The 20,583-nt window shown below is 47.5% G+C and overlaps 1 protein-coding gene and 1 long non-coding RNA gene across 2 annotated transcripts; one reads left to right on the top strand and one right to left on the bottom strand.

The window, feature by feature from the left end:
- Positions 1–6,401: 6,401 nt before the first annotated feature.
- On the bottom strand, positions 6,402–11,114 carry LOC110314043. The gene is made up of 2 exons (XR_002380145.1): positions 11,034–11,114; positions 6,402–8,664 (listed from the first exon to the last, which is right to left on the bottom strand). It is a non-coding gene; the product is annotated as an uncharacterized LOC110314043 (long non-coding RNA).
- A 2,005-nt stretch (positions 11,115–13,119) lies between these two features.
- Hoxa13 (homeobox A13) lies at positions 13,120–14,840 on the top strand. The gene is made up of 2 exons (XM_021191690.1): positions 13,120–13,882; positions 14,596–14,840. Exons 1-2 carry the CDS (start codon positions 13,120–13,122, stop codon positions 14,838–14,840), a joined length of 1,008 nt encoding a protein of 335 aa, XP_021047349.1.
- The last annotated feature ends 5,743 nt before the right edge of the window (positions 14,841–20,583 follow it).

The following is a 20,583-nucleotide window of genomic DNA, read 5'->3' as shown; positions in this document are numbered from 1 at the left end:
TGGGGATGAGGACGTGATGGCCCGGGAATGGAGGCGGGGGTTCCCCCCATCCCAGCTGTCCTCCTGGCCCTGTAGCACTTGGATCCAAAATAGCAAGTTCACCCCAGGTCAGCTTTGCTAGAGCTGACCCTGCACCCCACCCCGGCAAGACTCAGCCCTCGCCTTTGAGACCTGCTCAGGCGATCAAGGCCTTCTAGGTGTGTCATCTCTATCTGGAGCGACCTTAGAGTAGGGTGAGTCAGGCCCTGAGAAAGTGAAGAAAAGCCGCTACAACCCCAAACTGCAGGAGGACTCTGACCTCGCCCAAGAGGGGTGGCCAAGGGCTCCACCGCCACAGGCCAAGCCACCGCCTGGGGCCCGATGAGGTCCTCTGGTGAGGTCTTAGAGGACCAAGTGACCGGGGCTGGCACAGCTTATCTCTGTGAGGCGGCCTCTCTCTGGCCGGCGCCTGCCCGCCCGGAAACTGACCTGAAAACCGACAGATAAGCCCTTCGAACAATCCGGGAGAGGGCAGAAAACCAAAGCAAAACAAAACAAAAGCAGCCTTCTTGGGTAAACGTGGCCACTCCTTCTTAAAGTTTTCCTGACTTCTCGTAAAGGTGGCCTGGCCTTTTACAGTAAGAGCAGAATAATGTTTGAGTCTGTACGACATAACTGTCTCCAGACTTGCCTCTCCCGTGCCCCCAGTTAAGGTTTTCAATCAGCGAAAGCAGCTAATGCATTTGCACACATTAAACATCTTGAACGCCTAATTACAGGCAGCAGACAGGCTGGACAATAAAATATCTCCCCTCGATATTTTTGGAAACCTTTTGCGACTGTTCCTTGGAATAAATAACAACCTCTTTCTGCGTCCTTGGCCATCCAAAGGTAGCCGGACTTTATTTCAGAAAACCCCTCACCTCGGCAGTGTTTTTGAAAAAATGGAGGCGGGGTTAGACAATGGGAAGCAGCCAGAGGATAAAGCTGGCAGTGTAAGGGCTGCCGGCTGCTCTGAATGTAGACAGAGACCAGGAACTATACAAAGACGATGTATTCGGATCCCGGTGGGCTTTCTCATTGGAGACTGCAAGTAAGGTTCTCTCGGCCTCAAGGTCTGGGCACCAAGACCAAGAAGAGTGAAGGGACACATTGTTGAGTTCTTGCCTCAAAACCACCGTGCAAACCCAGTTTGTACCCTGAGCTTCGTACTACCTGGGAAATCTACCAGAGGAGGAAGAGCTGAATGAAGGTGGCGGCGGCGGCGGCGGCGGCGGCGGCGGCGCCTGAGAGAAGGAAGTTCAGGCAGTTATTTTCATCCAGAGGCCTGGGTCTCTCTAGCTTCCCTTGAGTCTTAGTAGCCTGGTCTGTAAAATGGAGATGATTATAATAACCTCAGGACCCACTTCACAGGTCGTTATGAGGAACCACTTAAATTTTTTTTATTGCTGTATAACTTACATATAGCCAAGTATACAAATCTCAAATCCCCAGCTGAGTGATTTTTATATATGTAGACACTTGTGAACTACTACAAAGATCAAGGTGCAGTGTGGTGTTACTAGCCCCCAGAAGTTTCCGAGAAGAAGGAATTTTAACATTAACTTTAGTGTGTGATGATCTTGTCTCCAACTCAAAGATTCAGAATCCTATTTTAGTATATGGAGTTTCTTGACCTTGGGGTAAAGAACTACTAAATAATTGATTGGGTAGATAGCTCAGTAGTGCGTTACATGCCCAAGATCCTGTATTTTATATTTTTGAAAAAAAATGTAAACCGAATTTATTATTATTATTTATTACTAGGACAGGGTGTCCTGATAATCCTAGGACTCCCTATGTAAATCAGGCTAGCAGTGGGCTCTCTGAGATCCACCTGCCTCTGCCTTTTGAGTGCTGGGATCAAAAGCATGCGCCGCCACCACCACAACTAATCTTTATGATTATCGTAGGTATGAGCTATGGGAACCTCTGCTCTAGAGGTGCACTAGGGATCTTGCCCCCAAGTACTCAGGACTTAGGAGAGAAGTTGAAATGAGGCTTACCGATATGTTTGATACAATGTATCTTTTGTGCTCATGGATAGCATGCCTATGTCCAGACCAGAAAGTGATCCCAGAGATGCATGTAAGGTATGTAAGGTCTGAACCTTGAGATACTGCATTTCAGCATCTTTCCTGAATCCAAATATAGCTTGATAAATGGAGAAAGAAAATTTCCCAAAGAGGTATTTGGCCTATTTTGTGAAGAGGTATATATAATTCCAACAGCTAACAAATTCAGTTCATTATAAACTTTCAACACACACACACATAAAATAAAATCACTTCAACACTCTGACTCCAGTTTTTCTCAGAATGAGTCACTGTTAGCGATGCCTTTTTAAAATGTACTTCAAGAGGCTTGGCCTGGCTTTGTGAGACAGTTCCTCACTGACAGGTGTATTGGCACTGAAAGGTATATTTAGACCCAGTGTGTCTAAGACAGAAAAAGTTAATCTTGTGTGGCCCACAGAGTGGCAACTGCAGCCTGAGTTCTAGGCCTTGACTTAATGGGAATGAGCTTGGCGACCCCCAGTATAATCAGCTAAGTTAACTGTCATTACCAGAGGACCCCCACTCTGCTTGCCTGGAAGCAGAGCCATGCTGGGAGAAATAATCAAGGCATTGACCATGACTTTGGAACTTCAACCATTCTCTGAGGTGAGGGGAAATTGGTAATGACTCTTGGCGTTTTTAACTATTCTGTCTTAGTAGCCATTAAAAAAAAAAATCACTTCGGTCATTAGCCCACCCTGGGTGTTCCCCTCCAATTCTATTTCCTTAGTCTACTTTGGAGCTCTATGGGGTGGCCACACTTGTGTCCTGCCCAAGCCTAGGAGGCAGGAGGTGAGGATAGAAGCCTAGGGCTGTGCTCCCAGACCTTGGACCCTGCAGTATCCGCTAGGAGAAGTCACAGGAAACGCATTTACCACCTGGACGACCTTGACTGCAGCCGATTAAAGTTTAATCCGAGGTGTGTGCTCAGCCTTGCCATGTTATTTAAACACATCAAAGGTCATAAAAAGATTCCAAAGGCGTGAGCAGGGCGACTCGGACCGGCAGGGAGCCAGCATTTGAGTCTAGTTGACTTCTAGGCCTAGGATTTGGAGAGTAGGGTAGCGAAAGGGCCAGAAGAATCAAAGGAAAAGCTTTGCTTTCCCAGAGAAACTCCCGACTTCAAAACGTGGCAGGGGAAACCGAGTCTCAGACAAGGAGACAAACAGTGCTCTGCGATTCCGATTAACTTGGAAGACATCTAGTGGGGAAAGATCGCAACTGCAGTGACGTCCTCGGAGCATCCTCTGCTCCTGCCAACCCAGACAGCACTGCTGGACCACTGGGGTGCCTTGCTGGACCACTGGAGGCCACGAAGAGAAGCCAGTCTCTCAAGTGCAGTCCTTTATCCTGGCACATGCTTGCTCTTCTGTCTAAGATCTCCGAGCGCTGAGGAACCGTTTCCACTCTGAGAGAAAAGACCCAGCTCCGAGGAGTCTTCTCTTCAGGTCGTGGTTCTGGTATCCAGTGATGAGGTGTTTGTTGTCCAAGATCCCCGTTCTGATCCAATTATTCTGGAAGTGCCTGATCCTGCTTTGGGAAAAGTCCCCACACACCTCTGTGTGGCTACATAATAGAGTGCCTTAAGGCAGGGGTTAGGAAAGACAGCTGGCCAGCTTTAGATTGCAACCCACTAGGCAGCTAGCAGGCAGCAGGAGGTCAGCTTCCCAGGACGTTGGGGAGGAATCTTCAGACCAAACCTTCATCCATGTAGATATCCACGACATGCTAGCTACCGACTACAAAGACCCTGTGGAAATAAGCTCCACCTACAGAAGACTTTCTCTCATCTTCCTCTCCCAGCCCTCTCTGGAACATTAAGTCCAAATCAACAGTCTGCACACCTCCTCCCCTTGTGCTTAAGAGATGCTGATTGTAGCCTCTCATGGAGCTGTCTTCACTGGCTTCCATAGAGTGAGGATATGCTTATCCCCTGCAGTCTCCTGCCTGACTGTGTTGGCAGGGGTCTCCATTTATTGTGGTACCATCATCATCTTAGAACTGCCAGGGAAAGATTAGCATCAGGACACTGCTTGTCTTTGTGATTAAAGGGGAGGGTGGTAGGGAAGGGGGCTGGAGAGGTGGCTTAGTGGCTAACTGGCTAAGAACATTTGTTATTTTTATGTTGCTTTTCCAAGAAGACCCATGTTTGATTCCCAGCACCCACACAAGGTCTCACCCTAGATCCAAGGGATCTAATAAGCACATGCAACAGTGCACACACATGCATGCAGGCAAAATAGTCATACACATAAAATAAAATAAAAAAAATCTTTTAAAAACTAAAAAGACAAGAGACGCTGCTCCACATCGCCTTCTAAGGAGTGAATCTCAGTACATTGTGGATCTAAAATCGGAGCCCAGTGCAGAAATTTTCTGGAGGCAAAGGCTGCAAAGGACGTGGTGGCTGTTGGCACCAGCCCTCTGCAGGGAAGGCCTTGTCTGGTCTTGTTCACTGGCAGGACCAGGACTACATGGCTTTGGGAAATAACCTCTCCTGTGTTTTCTATACACCCACACACAATCCAACCTGAGCTTGAAAGTCCCTTGATTCTCAAAAGAGGGTCGGTATTTTACTTCCCACTTCTTAGAAATAACAATACATTAGAAATGATAGAGGAAACCATTCAGGTCAAAAATGCACTGCAGATTTTTCCACTTCACAGACCTGAAGTGTATTGACCAAAGACTGCAAAGTCTGTGGCTCTCTCTGTTCCCACCTCATTCCATACCACCTATGGACTGGATGGAACTCCCCCCACCCCCAACCTAGGAAACTCCCTTAGGTTTTATTGAATCAGCTACAGATTTCTGAAGCAGCTCTAGGTGGGGCATGGGAGGCAGGACTGTAACTGAATTAGCCAGAGAATGGAACCCTGGGGTCTGGATTGCAAAGGAACCCAGGATGCAAGGGCTAGGAGTAGCCCGAGCCCCAGAGTTCCAAGCTAAGTTTAGACGGGCTGGTGTGCCTCTTGGAGACTTTCAGATCCCACACCCCAACTTTGTGCCTTACCTGAAAAGTCCCCTAACCTTGTCCAGCCCACTGGACTTCTAGCTGGATTCTACACAGAACCTGTCACCATCGATACCACACATATACCAGCACAAGCTGGAGGGACTTCTATTCCTGGGATGACAGATGAGTTTGCTTGCTCTCTGTGACATCAAATTACTTTGCACCAGCCGAGGGTCCCATGACCCTTCATAACCTCACAGTAGATGCTAAAAATGTAAAAGAAATATGGCCTTTTAAAAAGTGGCTGAGAGCATGTGATAGTTAGCAGGCTTGAGGGACTGTCCCCAACTCAGCCGCCGACTGACCGAAGCAGATCCCAGCTGGAATTCACACACTTGGGCTCTCTTTAGACAGAAGCTCAATTTTGAATTTAACTCGGGGCCCTAATCAGGTTCTCAGAGTTCAAATTATTTTTGTGTAATTAGAGAAATCACAGGGAGGCTTGAAGCCTTGGCTATGAAATGGGGACCTCAGTGGGTGGTGGGGGCAGTGGAGGAAGCATGCAGAGACAACTGGACCAGCTTCTGAAGAGAGCCAGCTTCTACAGGGAGGGGGCTTCTACTCACTTTAGGTTGTCGCAGCTTAAATGGTTTGTCAGGAATTCAAACTTCATTGTTTCTCATTTTCCTTCTTCCTATCTCTCCCTTCCTCTTTGTCTCCCGGTTGTCTGTTAGTGTTTTTGCCCCGTTTTCCCTCTTCCTCCGAATTTCTGATATTCTTAATTCTGCAGTCTCTGCCCTGACCTTGACCCAAGCTTTTACTCCTTTGGTGAACTCCATCTTAAGATCAGGAGACCCAGGACACCCATATCCTGGCAGCCCCTGTGTCCTAGGCCATGGAAGAGCAGATTTGTTAGAAGCCCTGGGCTGCAGTAAGAGAAGTCTGAGGAGCATTTCTAGGGCTTTCTGCCACACACTGTTAGAACTGCTAGAAATTGACATAAAGTGTATGCACATAAATTCTCCTGTTTAACTTATACAACCCTTATGAGTTTAGTCAAATAGCACTTTCCACTGCCATGAAGAGTTATATGTGCTTACTATAAAAATAATTCCAGATATTTAGCAGCAAAGGGGGGAGGACAATTAAAAAATCACAAACAACCCAGTACTCTGGCGGTGGAAAGAGGTTGGAGTGGGTGGGGCTGAGTCTTATTCAGCAGCTCCCGGGCACAGAATTTGTCAAACTCAAAAGTTTCTATAATTTGTTTTTGTCATTTTGGTTTATAAAGTCACCAAGACTTTTTAGTTAAATCAACTTCAGAGTTTCCTGGAATCATGCTCATTTTCAAATAGATCACTGAATTAATACAAACAAAACATTCATGCGTTTATTTAGTATTTTAAAGATCTCATGTTGCAGAAGGAATATTTTAAAAGGCATACAAAGCTACATTTTTTTCCCTAGAAAACCATGGTAACTTTGATATTAATCCAGTCCACCCTTTCTCCTCTTAGTTTAAGCATTAGAAATTTCTATGAGACATCTATAGGGAAAGAGGTGTTTTGAAATAGGAAATAGGCATTTGTTTAACATGAAAATGTATCAAGTTAGGATATAGGGCAGTACCCCTTACCCCCACATCAGTCTTAAGCGAACAGAAATCTTCAGTGAAAGGACTCAGAGAAGTTGATATAACCCTCCCCCGCATGTATAATTTTTATAAAGAAGACACATACAATTTCATATAAGATCGGAAATCTTTTTGCTCCAGGTTCCTTCTTGATGAAACCTTGGGTTCTCTCTAGTCCTTAGCTCAAACAACTCCAGTTCACCCCTTTCTCACAATCTTGAAAATTCTCAAAACCTTCTATTGAGAATGAAGCAGTTCAATGCCTGGGATTTAATTAAGCTTTAAATATCAAAAAAGGTATGCAAGATAAAATGATAATAAAGTCAAAGATAAATTGGATGTAGAGGGGCTTGCTACACTTTTATATGTATTGGGGGAAAATATATTTTAAAGTGTAGTTATTGTATTAGGCAAAGGCAGAAAACATTTTCCCTGTACAAAGCAGGAGGGAGTGGCCAACTGGGTAGCCCCTGGAATGGCCACTTACTCAGTTTCCAGGAACAGAAAATGACCTTGTGCAGTTTTGTTTTGTTTTTCATTCTCTCCGACTTCCCGATGCTTTCTTTCCTTTCCGGCCAGCTCCTTTTCCCACCCGAACCTAAGGTCGGGGGCTGATTAACGAAGCTTCCGTACCCAGCTACCCTCACCAAAGTGTAAATACCTATAAAAACTAATATCAAAAGTTTTTATTGCGCTGCTTCATTTCCCAGAGCATTGGGCCACGAAGGGATCTAGTCCCATAGACAAAGGACTGCAGCTGGAGGCTCCCTCGGCTCCCTCACAAGCTCGGAACAGCTCCGGGAGGGTCCAGAGATTCTAGGGGAGGCCATCTGAACCAGACAAATGCTGATGGACCGCTCACCTTCCACTGAAGACAGGTGTATTTACCGTATTTACAGACCCAGGAGGGAGGACCAGTGGTTGGAGAAAGCTGAATTGAACCAGAGGACAGGAAACTGGCCACCAGGCTGCTTTGACAAGGTGATTTTTTTTTTCCCCTTAGAACTTGGCATAATGACTGTATTTCACTACGCTTGTGTCTGTGTACATTTGATGTGTGAATCTGTGCGTGTGCATATGAAGGCACACACATCGCTATGGTTACAGTATATAATGTGCCTGTAAAATCTGATTACACCTCAGTGTGTACTTGAAGGGGTCTTGAGTTTTCCCCTTTCTCCTTGCTGATGAGTTTCCCTCCCTCTGTTGCTTTGTCTATTAAGAATTCACAGCCAGATGGGGAGTGTCCTTACGGAGGACCCATGTGGGCCCAGCTCTCCTGGCTCCACGCTGATTTCTCAGGGAAAAACACCGAGCCCATCAGCACCAGACTTAGACGCAAACCCCCTACTTCCTTCGAACTCTCGAGGCCGTCTACGGTGTAATTGTTGATATAAAGCCCGGCGCTGGTTTCCTGTTTTGTTGCGTGCAGTGAGCATCACCCAGGTTGAGAGGGAGTCCTTTTCACATGGCAGCTGCAGGCGCCGGGTTGCCAGGAGGTACTCCATTCTGCCAACATCCTTCCCAGTGGCCCTGAGCTCACTCCCAGAGTCCTGTAAGCTGGTGCCCTGGTCGGGCTGCCTGCCACTCACTCACTGTGGAAAGAAGCGTATTCCTTCAGGTTGACCCTCTATTTACAGGAATTCGGTCCCTCTGCATCCAACTCACATTAGGGTTAGTCCTTTAGGTGAAGTCTCAGTTTCCAGACGTGGTGAAGGGCAGCGCAGTGACGCCATTAGAACACCGAGAGAGCTCTCGGCACCATCTAAATCACTCACTCGAGAGAAGGGATCTCAGGCAGCGTGGGTAGGGGCTGCTGCTCGCCAGAGCCTGAAACCTGCTGCTAGTGCTTCTAAAACGGGGAAGGGGTGTGAGCGGAGGTGCCTTCTCCCTTCTTTGAGACTCTGTAAGAAACAGAGAGTGATGCAGTGAGAGTTCTCTCTGTTATCTCTTCCCGAGGGCTCTTCCTGATGGCTGCCTCCAGGCTGGTTCCCTTGTACCTGGTCCAATCCAGCAGGCAGTGAATGGGTCACTTATCCAATAATTTGGTCTCCTCAAAGTCCATTCTGGGGTGATCTTAGAGGCAAGGTCTGTGGTTGACCTCCCACTTCCACGTCAATGTGGGTCACCATAGTACAGAGCGACTACCCATGTTCCAAAATTATCCCCACAACACGAAATGTTTCCTTAACTTCATTATTGCTTCACTATAGAACAAGAACCTCAAATGAGTCATATGACATTCTCTTGTGCTCTGGCCAGCCCAGAATCCCGGAACCCCCCCCCCACACACACACACACGGGGTGCTGCTTTCACCCTGGTGCATACAGGTTTGAGGTCCCACTTCCCACTTGTTCCATTCCTAAATGGTCTCCTGGTAAGGATTCTGAGGAGTTAACTTCTTTGAGAATCTCTCCTTTCTCTCTCCCTGCTCAATTGCCTGCCCCTTTCTGAATCTTTCTTGCTTTGCCATTATCTCTTTGCCCCCAGCCTGCCTGAGAGAGGGTAAAGGATGCCCTGCAAATGCAGCTCATAAAGCTGCTTGGATACATTAGAAACACATGAATATCCCGAAATACAAAGTGTCTTTAAAACCAGCCATGGAATGTTTATCCTAATACCAGATCAATGCAAAGAAGTAGTTCCAGAGAATGGTGCTGACAGCCTCTTCCGAGTTAAAGTGAGAGCAGGTAAATTTAATTTGCTAATGAAAATCAAATTCAATTAGACCTCCTGATCGGTTCCCTTTGTCCTTTTCTTCTCCAACCCCAGGAGCCTAGGGTCTAGGAGCCCAGGGTCCTATAATCCTGGCTGGTCAGGAGTTCTTTATCAAAAAAAAAAAAAAAAAAAAAAAAAAAAGACAGCCAAAAGTCTCAGGAGTCGAGATGCAAGAGGGCTGTCAAAGCCAATGGACCCAGGTTTGCACTAGTAAAACCAAGAGCTTGGGAAAACCTATGGAAACCCCTTGAACAAAGGCTGGGCTGTAACCATGCTGCCCTTGAAGGCCTTCTCTGAGAAATCTTTGTGCACCAGACAAAACTTGGGCATCAGTGGAGACTTGTCTAGCTTCCACCCCAGCCTGGCTCTTGGCTCCAGAGCTCCTATGGCCACTGTTGTCTGAAGGTGACCGACCTCTCTTCCCTAAGCCATGGAGAACCTTGTTAAGTTATTGGTGTTTCTGCAAGGAGAACCCCAAGCCTGGAGACAAAAAGAGCTCAGAAAGTCAGGCCCTGCCAGCTGGACAGATACACAGATTTTTTTCCTGTGCCTTTGGTAAATGAGGAAGAACACTGGATGAGACTGCTGGCTTTTTAAGAGCCAGGCTTCATCCTCCAGCCTTTCTTTTCCCACACTAAGTTGGTCTGGTACCGCCTGGAGCATTGTATATGAAACCATTAATGAATCTCTTCTCTCCCTCTTTGAAAGACTGTTTTAAAGTGAGTAGAATTTCTAGAAAGTCTTACCCCAAATTATTCCCAGAGTTCATTCTAATTTGAGAAACAATTCCCAATGATGCCTACAGCTCAGTAACTAGCAGGACATGCAGATATTTTAAAACAGCAAAGCAACCCAGGAAAGGGAGAAGGAGCCAGCTATGCTACTATGCCCCTGATACAAGCCTAGTAGAAAATCCACATCAATGTATGAGATTTAAGACAGGAGGAGAACAAGGATGCACTCAAAGTCCTTCCACGACAGAGATGCCACATGTAGGAAGCAAAGCTCAGTGAATTCAAAATTGTAGCCCAAAGCCTCCCCGCTGCTTCCTTCTTCCCAGACAAACCTGCTTCAGATTCCTCTGCGGAAAAAGATGAGTTCCTTTCTCACCATTTTTGGAGCGGAGGGACCCAGCCGACTTTGGCAGTCTGTAGAGCTGAGGCCCTTCCCCCGAGTGCAGGGCTCCCGGCTCCAGTGAACTGAGTGGGAGGAAGAACGTGGAGCTGGTCTTGGCTGTTGTGTGGACCAGCAGTACAGCCACTGCCAGAGGTGGACTGGCATAGGCATTGGCTGGTGGAGCCTTCCTGAGCTGTGTTTTCGTTTTTTTTTGTTTTTTGTTTTTTTTTTTTTCCCCCTGAACCTAGCTGGAAAACTTCGGAGGCGGCTCGGAAACCCAGCTAAGAGCAGGCAGGGCGGCCGACAGAGAAGAATCAGTTCAGTCTGTAAACACCGTCCCCAAAACTCTACAAAGAGAGCAAAAAAAATGATGCTGAGAAGCCAAACAGAGCCAGAATCCAGATTGTAAAGGATGGGGGAATTGAGAGAGAGGGGTGGTGGGCAGTCGGCTCTGTCTCTGGGCTTTCATTGTAGTTTCTCATGCTGACTAGACAGCAACTTTCAACTTGACCTTGGCCTCCAGCCGTGTCTGACCTGTATGTAAACTGCCCTCGAGTCTCCGAGAATTGGAGCCTGGAACCGGTACTTCATCTCTTTGTCACTGTTGAGTTTTACAATGCCACTTAGAGGGAGGAAGGAGTGGGGGGACCGATGAAAAGGGCTCCAAAGTAACAGAAATCAAGTCTTCACAGAGGTTGGCTCCTTAGTCTGCAAATGGTCAGTCAGTAAGAAGGTAAACGCGGGGCAAATCAATATTTACCCAGGACCGCTAAAGTCAGGAGAGACAGGACTCCCTGGGTGTGGGGGAGAATTGGGTGTGGGGATCAGGGAAGGTTTTATTGGGCGACACTTAACATTAGTCAGAACAAACCCAGAATCCGGGCAGATAAAAGCCTGAGCCTTGCCTTACTGGTCCCAATCTTGCCAGAAGCCCAGGGGGCTTACAGAGCAGCAGATGAATTGGGTGGTATGTCTGATGCTCTATCTTAGGGCTAAGTCTACAAGCTAGGACCAGAGGATAGGTCCAAACCTGGCTGCCTACCAGAGCACTTGAGCAAAGATAGTACAGAACTCTTCCCAGCCTATATTTTCCAGAATGCACCCACTTTCACTTTGACCATTTGTTCCCCTCTGGGTGTCTGACCAGTTCACAGTTGCACAACCAGAAATGGATGTGGTCCTAAGGAGGCAGGGTCCCCAGAATCCTTTACCAAAACACTGCACCCAAACGTGGCTCTCCCAATACGAACACCCCACCAAGCTCCAGGAACAGAGGAAATCATCAGCTGGTTCTCCTCTCCGGTACCTTGAACCCACTACAGGCTGAGCCCCTTCTAGGAGAAAAACCATGAAAGAATCCCAAAGAACCTCTTTCTCTTTCCCCAAACGGAATGCAACAGTGGATTTCCAGGTGTTTGGAGTGCCGCGTCCAACTCAGGATCTATGGAGTGACTTTTAGGAAGTCCCAGAACCGTGGCTGGAGTTTTCTAGCCAGCAGCCCAGCTGGGGCCTGTTCCTCTCAACCCCCTTCAGGAAAAGGCAGCCGTACTTCTGAGACAGGAGCGTGAGTTAATGGTGCTTTCTTCATCTGAAATCCTCTGCGGACCAGAAAGAATAGCTGCTGCATGGGAATGAATAACAAGCTGAGCTGTATATACAAGTTGGACAATGTGGCAGTATGCATCTCTCTCTCTCTCTCTCTCTCTCTCTCTCTCTCTCTCTCTCTCTCTCTCTCTGTGTGTGTGTGTGTGTGTGTGTGTGTATGTGTGCGCGCGCACGCGAGCAAGCACGAATATTTGCGCTTGCGTGTGTGATGGGGGTAGGGAGATACAATTAGTTGTTCTGATCTTCTGAGTCCGTAGGCCTAATTGAAATTGTCCTCTAGAGCCTGAGAACAGGGAAGGGAGCTCCCAAATGCAGCCCAAGCTTCCCAGAGAAGTGTCCTGGGACCCTTGCTCCAGACTTCTCCTGGAACCAACAGGAAACAAACGCCCTTGTTCCCCAGGGGTGGGGAAGTCCAATCTCCGCCAGGCGAAAGCTCCCACATCCTTGGGAGGGTCTAGCTGCAGAAAGATGTATCCATCCCTGGAAAGAAAACAGCCCCAGAGGTCCCTAAAACACGCCAGGCCATCCTGGGCCAGTCCAAGGCCAAGGCAAACCCTCATTCCTGGCCACTGGAGAATTTACCTGACTTGTCCCCACGACCTCAGGTCGCACCCCAACCGCAGCCGCTCACGGCCCCTCCCAACCTCCGCGCGAAACCCGGGAAGGGATCCGGGTCCCTATGTTCCCAGCCCCACCCGCCCTAGTCCCCCCCCCGCACCCCGCCTCCTCCGTGGGTGACTGCTGCGCGGCCGCGCGGCGGGAGCTAGAGCTGGCGCAGAGGACCGCGCGGGCGGCGGCGGGGACGGCGGGCCCAGCGCGGAGCCGAGCCGGAGCCTCCCGCTTTGCATACGCCGGGGGCGGGCCGGGGGCGGGCCAATGGGCGGCCGCCTGGCGCGACCCCGCAGGGCGCGACCCGCCCCCCTCGCTCGGGCCCCGGCCCCGCGCGGCGCGCTCTTCACTTCTTGGGGGCTTTTTAAAACAGCGCCACTGGGGTCTTCTCCATGCGGCTCGGGCTATGACAGCCTCCGTGCTCCTCCACCCCCGCTGGATCGAGCCCACCGTCATGTTTCTCTACGACAACGGCGGCGGCCTGGTGGCCGACGAGCTCAACAAGAACATGGAAGGGGCGGCGGCGGCGGCAGCGGCGGCGGCCGCGGCCGCGGCGGCAGGAGCTGGGGGCGGGGGCTTCCCCCACCCGGCTGCCGCGGCCGCGGGGGGCAACTTCTCGGTGGCCGCAGCGGCCGCCGCCGCCGCTGCCGCGTCGTCGTCGGGAGGGCCCGGGCCGGCGGGGCCGGCGGGTGCTGAGGCCGCCAAGCAGTGCAGTCCCTGCTCGGCGGCGGCACAGAGCTCGTCGGGGCCTGCGGCGCTGCCCTACGGCTACTTCGGCAGCGGCTACTACCCGTGCGCCCGCATGGGCCCGCACCCCAACGCCATCAAGTCGTGCGCGCAGCCTGCCTCGGCCGCGGCCGCCTTCGCCGACAAGTACATGGACACCGCCGGCCCCGCGGCCGAGGAGTTCAGCTCCCGCGCCAAGGAGTTTGCTTTCTACCATCAGGGCTACGCAGCCGGGCCTTACCACCACCACCAGCCCGTGCCCGGCTACCTGGATATGCCAGTGGTTCCGGGGCTCGGGGGTCCTGGCGAGTCGCGCCACGAGCCTCTGGGGCTTCCCATGGAAAGCTATCAGCCCTGGGCTTTGCCCAACGGCTGGAACGGCCAAATGTACTGCCCCAAAGAGCAGACGCAGCCTCCCCACCTCTGGAAATCCACTCTGCCCGGTAAATGGCGCCCCCTTTCCAGCCCAGATCTTCCAGCTTTTCAGCTTCTCCTCGGCTCGTGCCCCAGGGTCACTCGGGTGCCCCCCTTGCATTCTCCCTGGCCTGGCTTGCCTTAGTAATTCTGCACCCCTGGGAGCCTGGCCCCGGCTGGCTGGCGCTGTCCGTCCGCCCTGCCCTAAGTCGAGCCGGCCCCGGCCCTCCTTCGGTAAGGTGTAGCTGGGAGGAAGCTTTTGGGTTCCAACTCCAGCGGACCCTTTCTCTCTGTGTGCCCCACCCTCCCAAGCCCTTGACATTGACTCCAAGATGGGAGGGAAATAGACTCGATTTTGAGCTCACCAAATTGTCCCTGATGGTTCTCTGAAAAAAAAAAAGGCTTCGTTGGAGAAGCATAGAATGTTGGGACTTGGGGCAAGCTGAGAGGAGCTGAGCTCTACAGAAGAGTTGTACCCTGTTGAGTGCTAAGGTGTGGACCGCTGTACATGCAGGATGACCCGATTGGGGTGGTCACTGGAACTCTGGGCGATTTCATTTCAATACACAACTAACCATACCCCCCTACTAACGCTCCAGGCTTTGGCAGAAGTCTGGATTGCACCGCTCTCATGGCAAAGAGCAATCAGGCATTGCAAGGCCCGCAGTTCACATTGAGCTGTCGCCTGTGTTCTGGCTCAGGTCGGCTCCCAGAGTAACTTGCCTTCTTCCTTATCTTACAGACGTCGTCTCCCATCCTTCAGACGCCAGCTCCTATAGGAGGGGGAGAAAGAAGCGGGTGCCTTACACTAAGGTGCAGTTGAAAGAACTCGAACGGGAATATGCTACAAACAAATTCATTACCAAGGACAAACGGAGGAGGATATCAGCCACAACGAACCTCTCTGAGAGGCAGGTCACAATCTGGTTCCAGAACAGGAGGGTCAAAGAGAAAAAAGTCATCAATAAACTCAAGACCACTAGTTAATGGATTAAAAGGTGGAGCAGAGGGCAGCTTGAAGAAACGCTTAAGGATTTGTTTCTTTGCCCAGATAATAATAATGCATAATAATAAGTGAAGAATTGGATAGAGAGCCGCTGACGTTTTGCTCTCCTAAGGGGACTCTCTCTTCAATGGAATCTACAATTAAAACAAAACCTTACGAAATGGTAAAGACTGCCAGGTCTCCCGACAACCCCACCAGACCGTTAAGTGACAAACTCTAGAGTCAACTCATCAGCCCCTAAAACACACAATTTCAGATAAATTATGAATTTACTCAAATCTTGTAAGTATTTATGTGACCATTATATTTTAGGACACTGTGTTAGATGGTAATCTGAAAACTGGTTACAGAAACAAAGGGTGTTTCCACGCCGCTGGTCCAGCACCCTCCCCTTTGCATGTTAAGTGCCTGCTCAGGTAAACCTTTCTGAAATTCCTGCCATTGTTCCTTCTGAAAATGTTTCAGGTAGAGGCTTAGAAGGGGGAAAGGCACTGAATTGTTTATTTGAACTATTGCTAAAAAGGGAGAAGAGAGGGAATGCTCATCCAAGGATCTATTGTTTTGATAGTAAATATGGCCAGCTAAACCCTTGAGGCTACAAGAGAACCCTGGGTGGGTAAAGAACTTCTGGAAATACCTTTCAATTGTTTATAGCAAACATGGTGGATTAACCCACTGTCAGAGATTTTTTCCACAGGATTTGTTGTAATTTTTTGAAGTGTTTAAATCTCACCAAATAATATGAAGAATTTACTTTATGCCCCATCTCCTGAAAGGTCCCACCCTAGTGTGGATTTCTCCTAAAACATACTCTTTCTTTAAATTTTTTTTAATTGGTATTTTCTAATACTTGTTAAACATTTTGCTAGAGACATCATTTTCCTTTTTTACTTAGAAGAAAAAAAAAAAACCTCAAAATGGAAACCCGTTCTCCCAAAATATTTAGGTGTCTACATTCTATATTTTAATTTACTAAAGGATTAGTATTTTTTTCTTGTTTACTGTGTTAGGAGACTGCAGTAGAAAGTTTAGGGACTCATCGTCACAGCACATTTTAAATCAAGCAGTAATTTCAGTTCACACATTCGTTCTGTTCATATTCACTGTAAATGCTATCTTGTAAATAAAGACATTCAGCACACTGTGAAAATGTATTTGTGCACCTGCTTTTTAAATACTTCCACTAAAAATGAAAAATTAGATCTGTAGATAGTGGTATTAACTCTGTTAATGAAATAATCACTGCCATTAAAATCTGAAGGAAACACTCCGAGTTACTTTTCTACGCGGAACTTGCACTGCACAAAACTAAACAAGCAGGTTTGTTTTACACAAGCCAAGGACCAGTCTTTTCTATTATTATTATTATTATTATTATTATTATTATTATTATTATTCAGGTTTTTCTAAATTTTTTATGAGAAGAGGAAAAAAATCTCACATAGCTAAAAGCTTACAACTGAAAAGGTTTCGAGGAGATGAAAGCATTAGGTATTCTGAAAGGGAGTGAAAGGAAAGGAGGGAGAGATAGTGGAGGTTCCCAGGTTCCCTGTGGCAAATGAAAACCAGTTGTTGAGTATCAGCAATGCCTAGCCTGTCGTATTTTAAAATCTGCTCTTAAGTCTGCATGTGACTGAAAGGACAGGTTTTTGGTATTTGTTGAAAAGACAGAACCAGGAAAGGCCTTAAACCTTGACCTTGACAAAAAAGGACAATTTGTGACCTTGACTTTTGACAGCTCATGAATTGGTCTCAGCCAAATTCGTAGATCAAGGGCGCCACCTCGTGTTGACAAGCTTCCTTGTCGTTCTTCAGCTTCAAGGGAACTGAGCTCTTACTTGACTTGTTTTAAAGGTTTAGTATTCATAATTTTTTGCTCCAAAGGAGAATATTTGAATATATGTAAGTTATACATGTGCTTGTATATACGTGAATATATAATATATGTTTATACATGTATTTGCATATCAGTGTTTGTGTGCTTGTATACATAATTGTAGAATTTGTACAGATATTAATTGCTGATGAGTGAAGATACTGTAATTTAAGGCGATTTCTAGAGTTGGTGTACAAAATGCTCCTTATGCGGTGAATTTTGCTTCCTTTCTTTAATGGCCAACTTTAATCTGTCCTCACAGCGGCTCACCATGCATCAGATTTCTGCAGATCTGTTTTAAAGCTGTACATGTTTGTTACAGTCCAAGAGGTGTTCTTAAATAACCGTTCACTCCCGGCCCTCACCCTCCAAGGTGGTCTGTGACCTTAATTAGAATTATCTGGAAATCTTTACGGCAAATTAAAAAGTTTCACATACCTTCCTAACTCTAGAGTTCTAGAGTTACATTTCAGAAATTCAAAGCAATCCACCTCTCTAAGAAGTCAGTAGGAGAACTTAAATATTTCATCTACAAAATGATCACAATACGGATGCAGAAGAAAAACTATTCTGGACAGCTCAAAGCTGATTGTTGCCCCATGATGGTGTGCAATCTTATATTGTTACTTGCCCACCTACCATTTGTTTTGTAGGAGAGATAAATATACTTAATATCAATAACCACTATCAAACTATATTAACAATCAGTGTTATAGCTATTGTTTATTGGCCCCCATCAGCACAGGAGATATTGTGTTCAGAGTCATAAATAATACAGTATGTTTATGTATTTAATATACAAGTAGGATAATGTGGGGTTTTGTTTTCATTTTTTCTTTTTGCCAAATCCTTTGTGCGTGCACGCATACACACACATATTAAAATGTTGAAGGAACCGGTAGCTTTGGAATTTGGGTTTTGAGCTGCAGATTAATTTTACCTTTATGTCAGGAGACAATGATAGTGAATGGGAGAACTCAATTTATCATTTGCTGGGAAATATTGGCTTGTTACAATCCCAGATGATGGAAACATCTCCAACCTTCCTTGAAGATGTACAAAGACTTGAAAACAAGAGCTCCTTTATGTCTTTCTAGATGAAGAATCATGGAGAAAAAAATATAAAGCTGCTTAAACAAAGAATGGCCCTGAAATACACATGTCAGATGATCTTATAAAGTGTAATCTTTTTGCTACCCTGAGGATTGTCAGCCATTTGTGGAAACACATGAAGATAACTGCTGGAGACTCAGCGCCCTGTACCTTGTGTTACAGCCTCATTTCCAAATGAACTACCATCCAGCAACATTAATGACTTCTCCAAAATGTTTAAAGTATTGGAAATTCCCCTCCAAGTTGGTTCAAACACTATTTATGAACTGCTCCAAATAGGACTCTTCTGCTAATAGGAGATATTTTTCTTTAGATGTAAGATATCTTCTGAACCTACGGCCTAGGGAAGAGCTAACAGCAGCTCTGCAGATGGAATACTGCCCCTTTGGAAAGTCACTACTACTGCAGGAGTTCTGGGTAAAGTCTCTCTCTCTCTCTCTCTCTCCCTCTCTCTCTCTCTCTCTCTCTCTCTCTCTCTCTCCAGAAGACGTCAGGGTGCCCCTCCCTTTAGTTCTGACATGGTTGTTGACAGTGCCAATCTCAGCTAACTCCCTTCTTATTTAAAATGGACATGGCATGGATTCACAGATTAATTGAGGTGGTTATGGATTATAATCACTTCTTAGATATTTTTATTTTATTATTTAATTATTGTTGTTGGTGGTGTTTTGTTGTTTTTTTTTCTAAGATACAGTTTCCTTGTCCTGGAACTTACTCTGTAGACCAGGATGGTCTCGAACTCAGAAATTCACCTGGCTGGCCTCCAGAGTGCTGGGATTAAAGGAGTATACTACCATGACTGGAGACTTCTTCATTTTTAAATAGTAACTAGCCTAAAACTTTTCGAACAAGAACAAGACAGTCAGGAGAACATTGGCCTCCTCCTGAAAAACAAAACAAAAAACAACAACAAAAACCCCTAACAGCACAGGAATAATAACGCAGACACTGATCCATGAAGAATGATGTTGAAAATCTCATTCAAGGATTTTTTCTAAAAAGGAAACTTCCTGAATAAAAATTATAAACATGGAACTTGAAAAAATGACCTTTTCCATCTGCTCCCAATACTGTCAGATTTATTAAGTAACTTTAAGTGGACGGTTGTAAAACGTCACTATGCATTTCACTAAGTATTTACGCCTGATGCCGAACTGAGGCCAATCTTTTTTTTTTTTTAATTAATGTACGATTTCAAAATCAAACGAACTTAGAGACAAAGGGGGGGTATCATTTTAAAATACTCAACCTAATTTAATGTTTTGTTAGGGATTCACCGGAAGGCAGTGAAATTCAGATGAGTATGATGTATTTGTATACGAATAATAGCCAGATCATAGATATGTACAGATTGCTCGATGCTGAGTGTTTGGATGGATGAAGATGCAGCATTTCCCTTCCTCTCAGTGAATTCAGGGGTTAGGAGCTGTGAGTGAGGGACGTTGCCCTGGAGTACTAATCCCCTGATGGGGGTCCATAGGCGCCCTTCTGGGCTTGTGAACCTCGACTGAAGAGACTCTAGGGGGTTGCTGATTTATGTGCATTCCTTTAAACTTGATCGATGCATAGCAGCAGCCCAAGACCTGAAGAATCAGAGAAATGTGCAGCTAGTTGCTTGCATCCCATTTTTCATAAGCAAAGATGCGGCCCTATCTAAAAGGCCCGGCGAGATTTATGCCTGCCTGGGTTTTAGACAGGCACGCTAATTAAGTTTTCATCTGCACGGCTGCCGGATAAATAAAATCGGGCTTCGTTCTTTATGAAGATTACTACTCAGTCCTCACGCATCTACCGAGAGCCGACGAATGCCTGAGAGGTGCCTGCTATGTAACATGTTATTATAAAAGAAAGGTGATGCTTGCGCAGAAAAATTCCAACGAGAAAACAGCCAAGGCCTTGCCACAGTCCATTTCGTTTCTATCCGGCTCTGCTGCAGAGCTGAACCCACGCGGTAGAAATAATTTCACCGGTGTCTAAGATCTTTAAACTTCTGTGAGCCGTCGAGAGGCGCGGGCCTACCCCGGTGCAAGGGTGTGGGCAAGTGAGAGCAACGTAGCGGTGAACTCAGAGGGCTGCCGGGTGTCGCGCCTGTTGGGGACAGGACACCCCTGCTCAAGATGGAGGCCCGGAATTTGCCCTGGCCCACCCGGCTCCGACGGCGTGAGGGCGGCAGACAGAAGAGCCGCGGGATCGCGGCGGAGGTCGCGGTGATGGGATCAGTAGCTCGTGCTACGTGGACACAGGATGGCCGCGGACACGCGCTGTGAGCCGCCCGGAGTCTCGGACTGACGTCACCGCGGGCCTCGCAGGCCTCCCGGGGCTCCAGGCATTATTTGCTGAGAACGGGCGACCGAAGCGAAGGTTTTGTGAGGGTGCCCCCTTCTCCGCCCCGCCCCTCCGTCCCCAGGAGAATAATCGGGTATTTAATCTCTCCTGGCCTTAATTCTTGGTTGCGTGGAAGGTGGTTTTGCAACGGGAAATAAAACTTGACAGGAGCATTTTCTCGAAAAGAGGTTTTTGAGACTGGCTGAAAAGACATCGCGATTTGCTGCCCCCAACACTTAATAAGCCTTGGGAACCTGGAGCTGAGCGAAAGGAAGCCAGGAGAGCCAGGAGCGGGCTCCACCTGGGTAGAGAAGCAGCCTTGAGACGCGCGGTCCCCCGAGCATCTGCCGCCTGAAGTCTGAGGATAGGACCCGGCGCGCCGGAGCTTAGCACCGCACGGGCCTGCCTGG

Source organism: Mus pahari, chromosome 2 (genome assembly GCF_900095145.1).
Source record: "Mus pahari chromosome 2, PAHARI_EIJ_v1.1, whole genome shotgun sequence".
NCBI lineage: Eukaryota > Metazoa > Chordata > Mammalia > Rodentia > Muridae > Mus > Mus pahari.
This window is presented reverse-complemented; position numbering and strand designations above follow the sequence as displayed.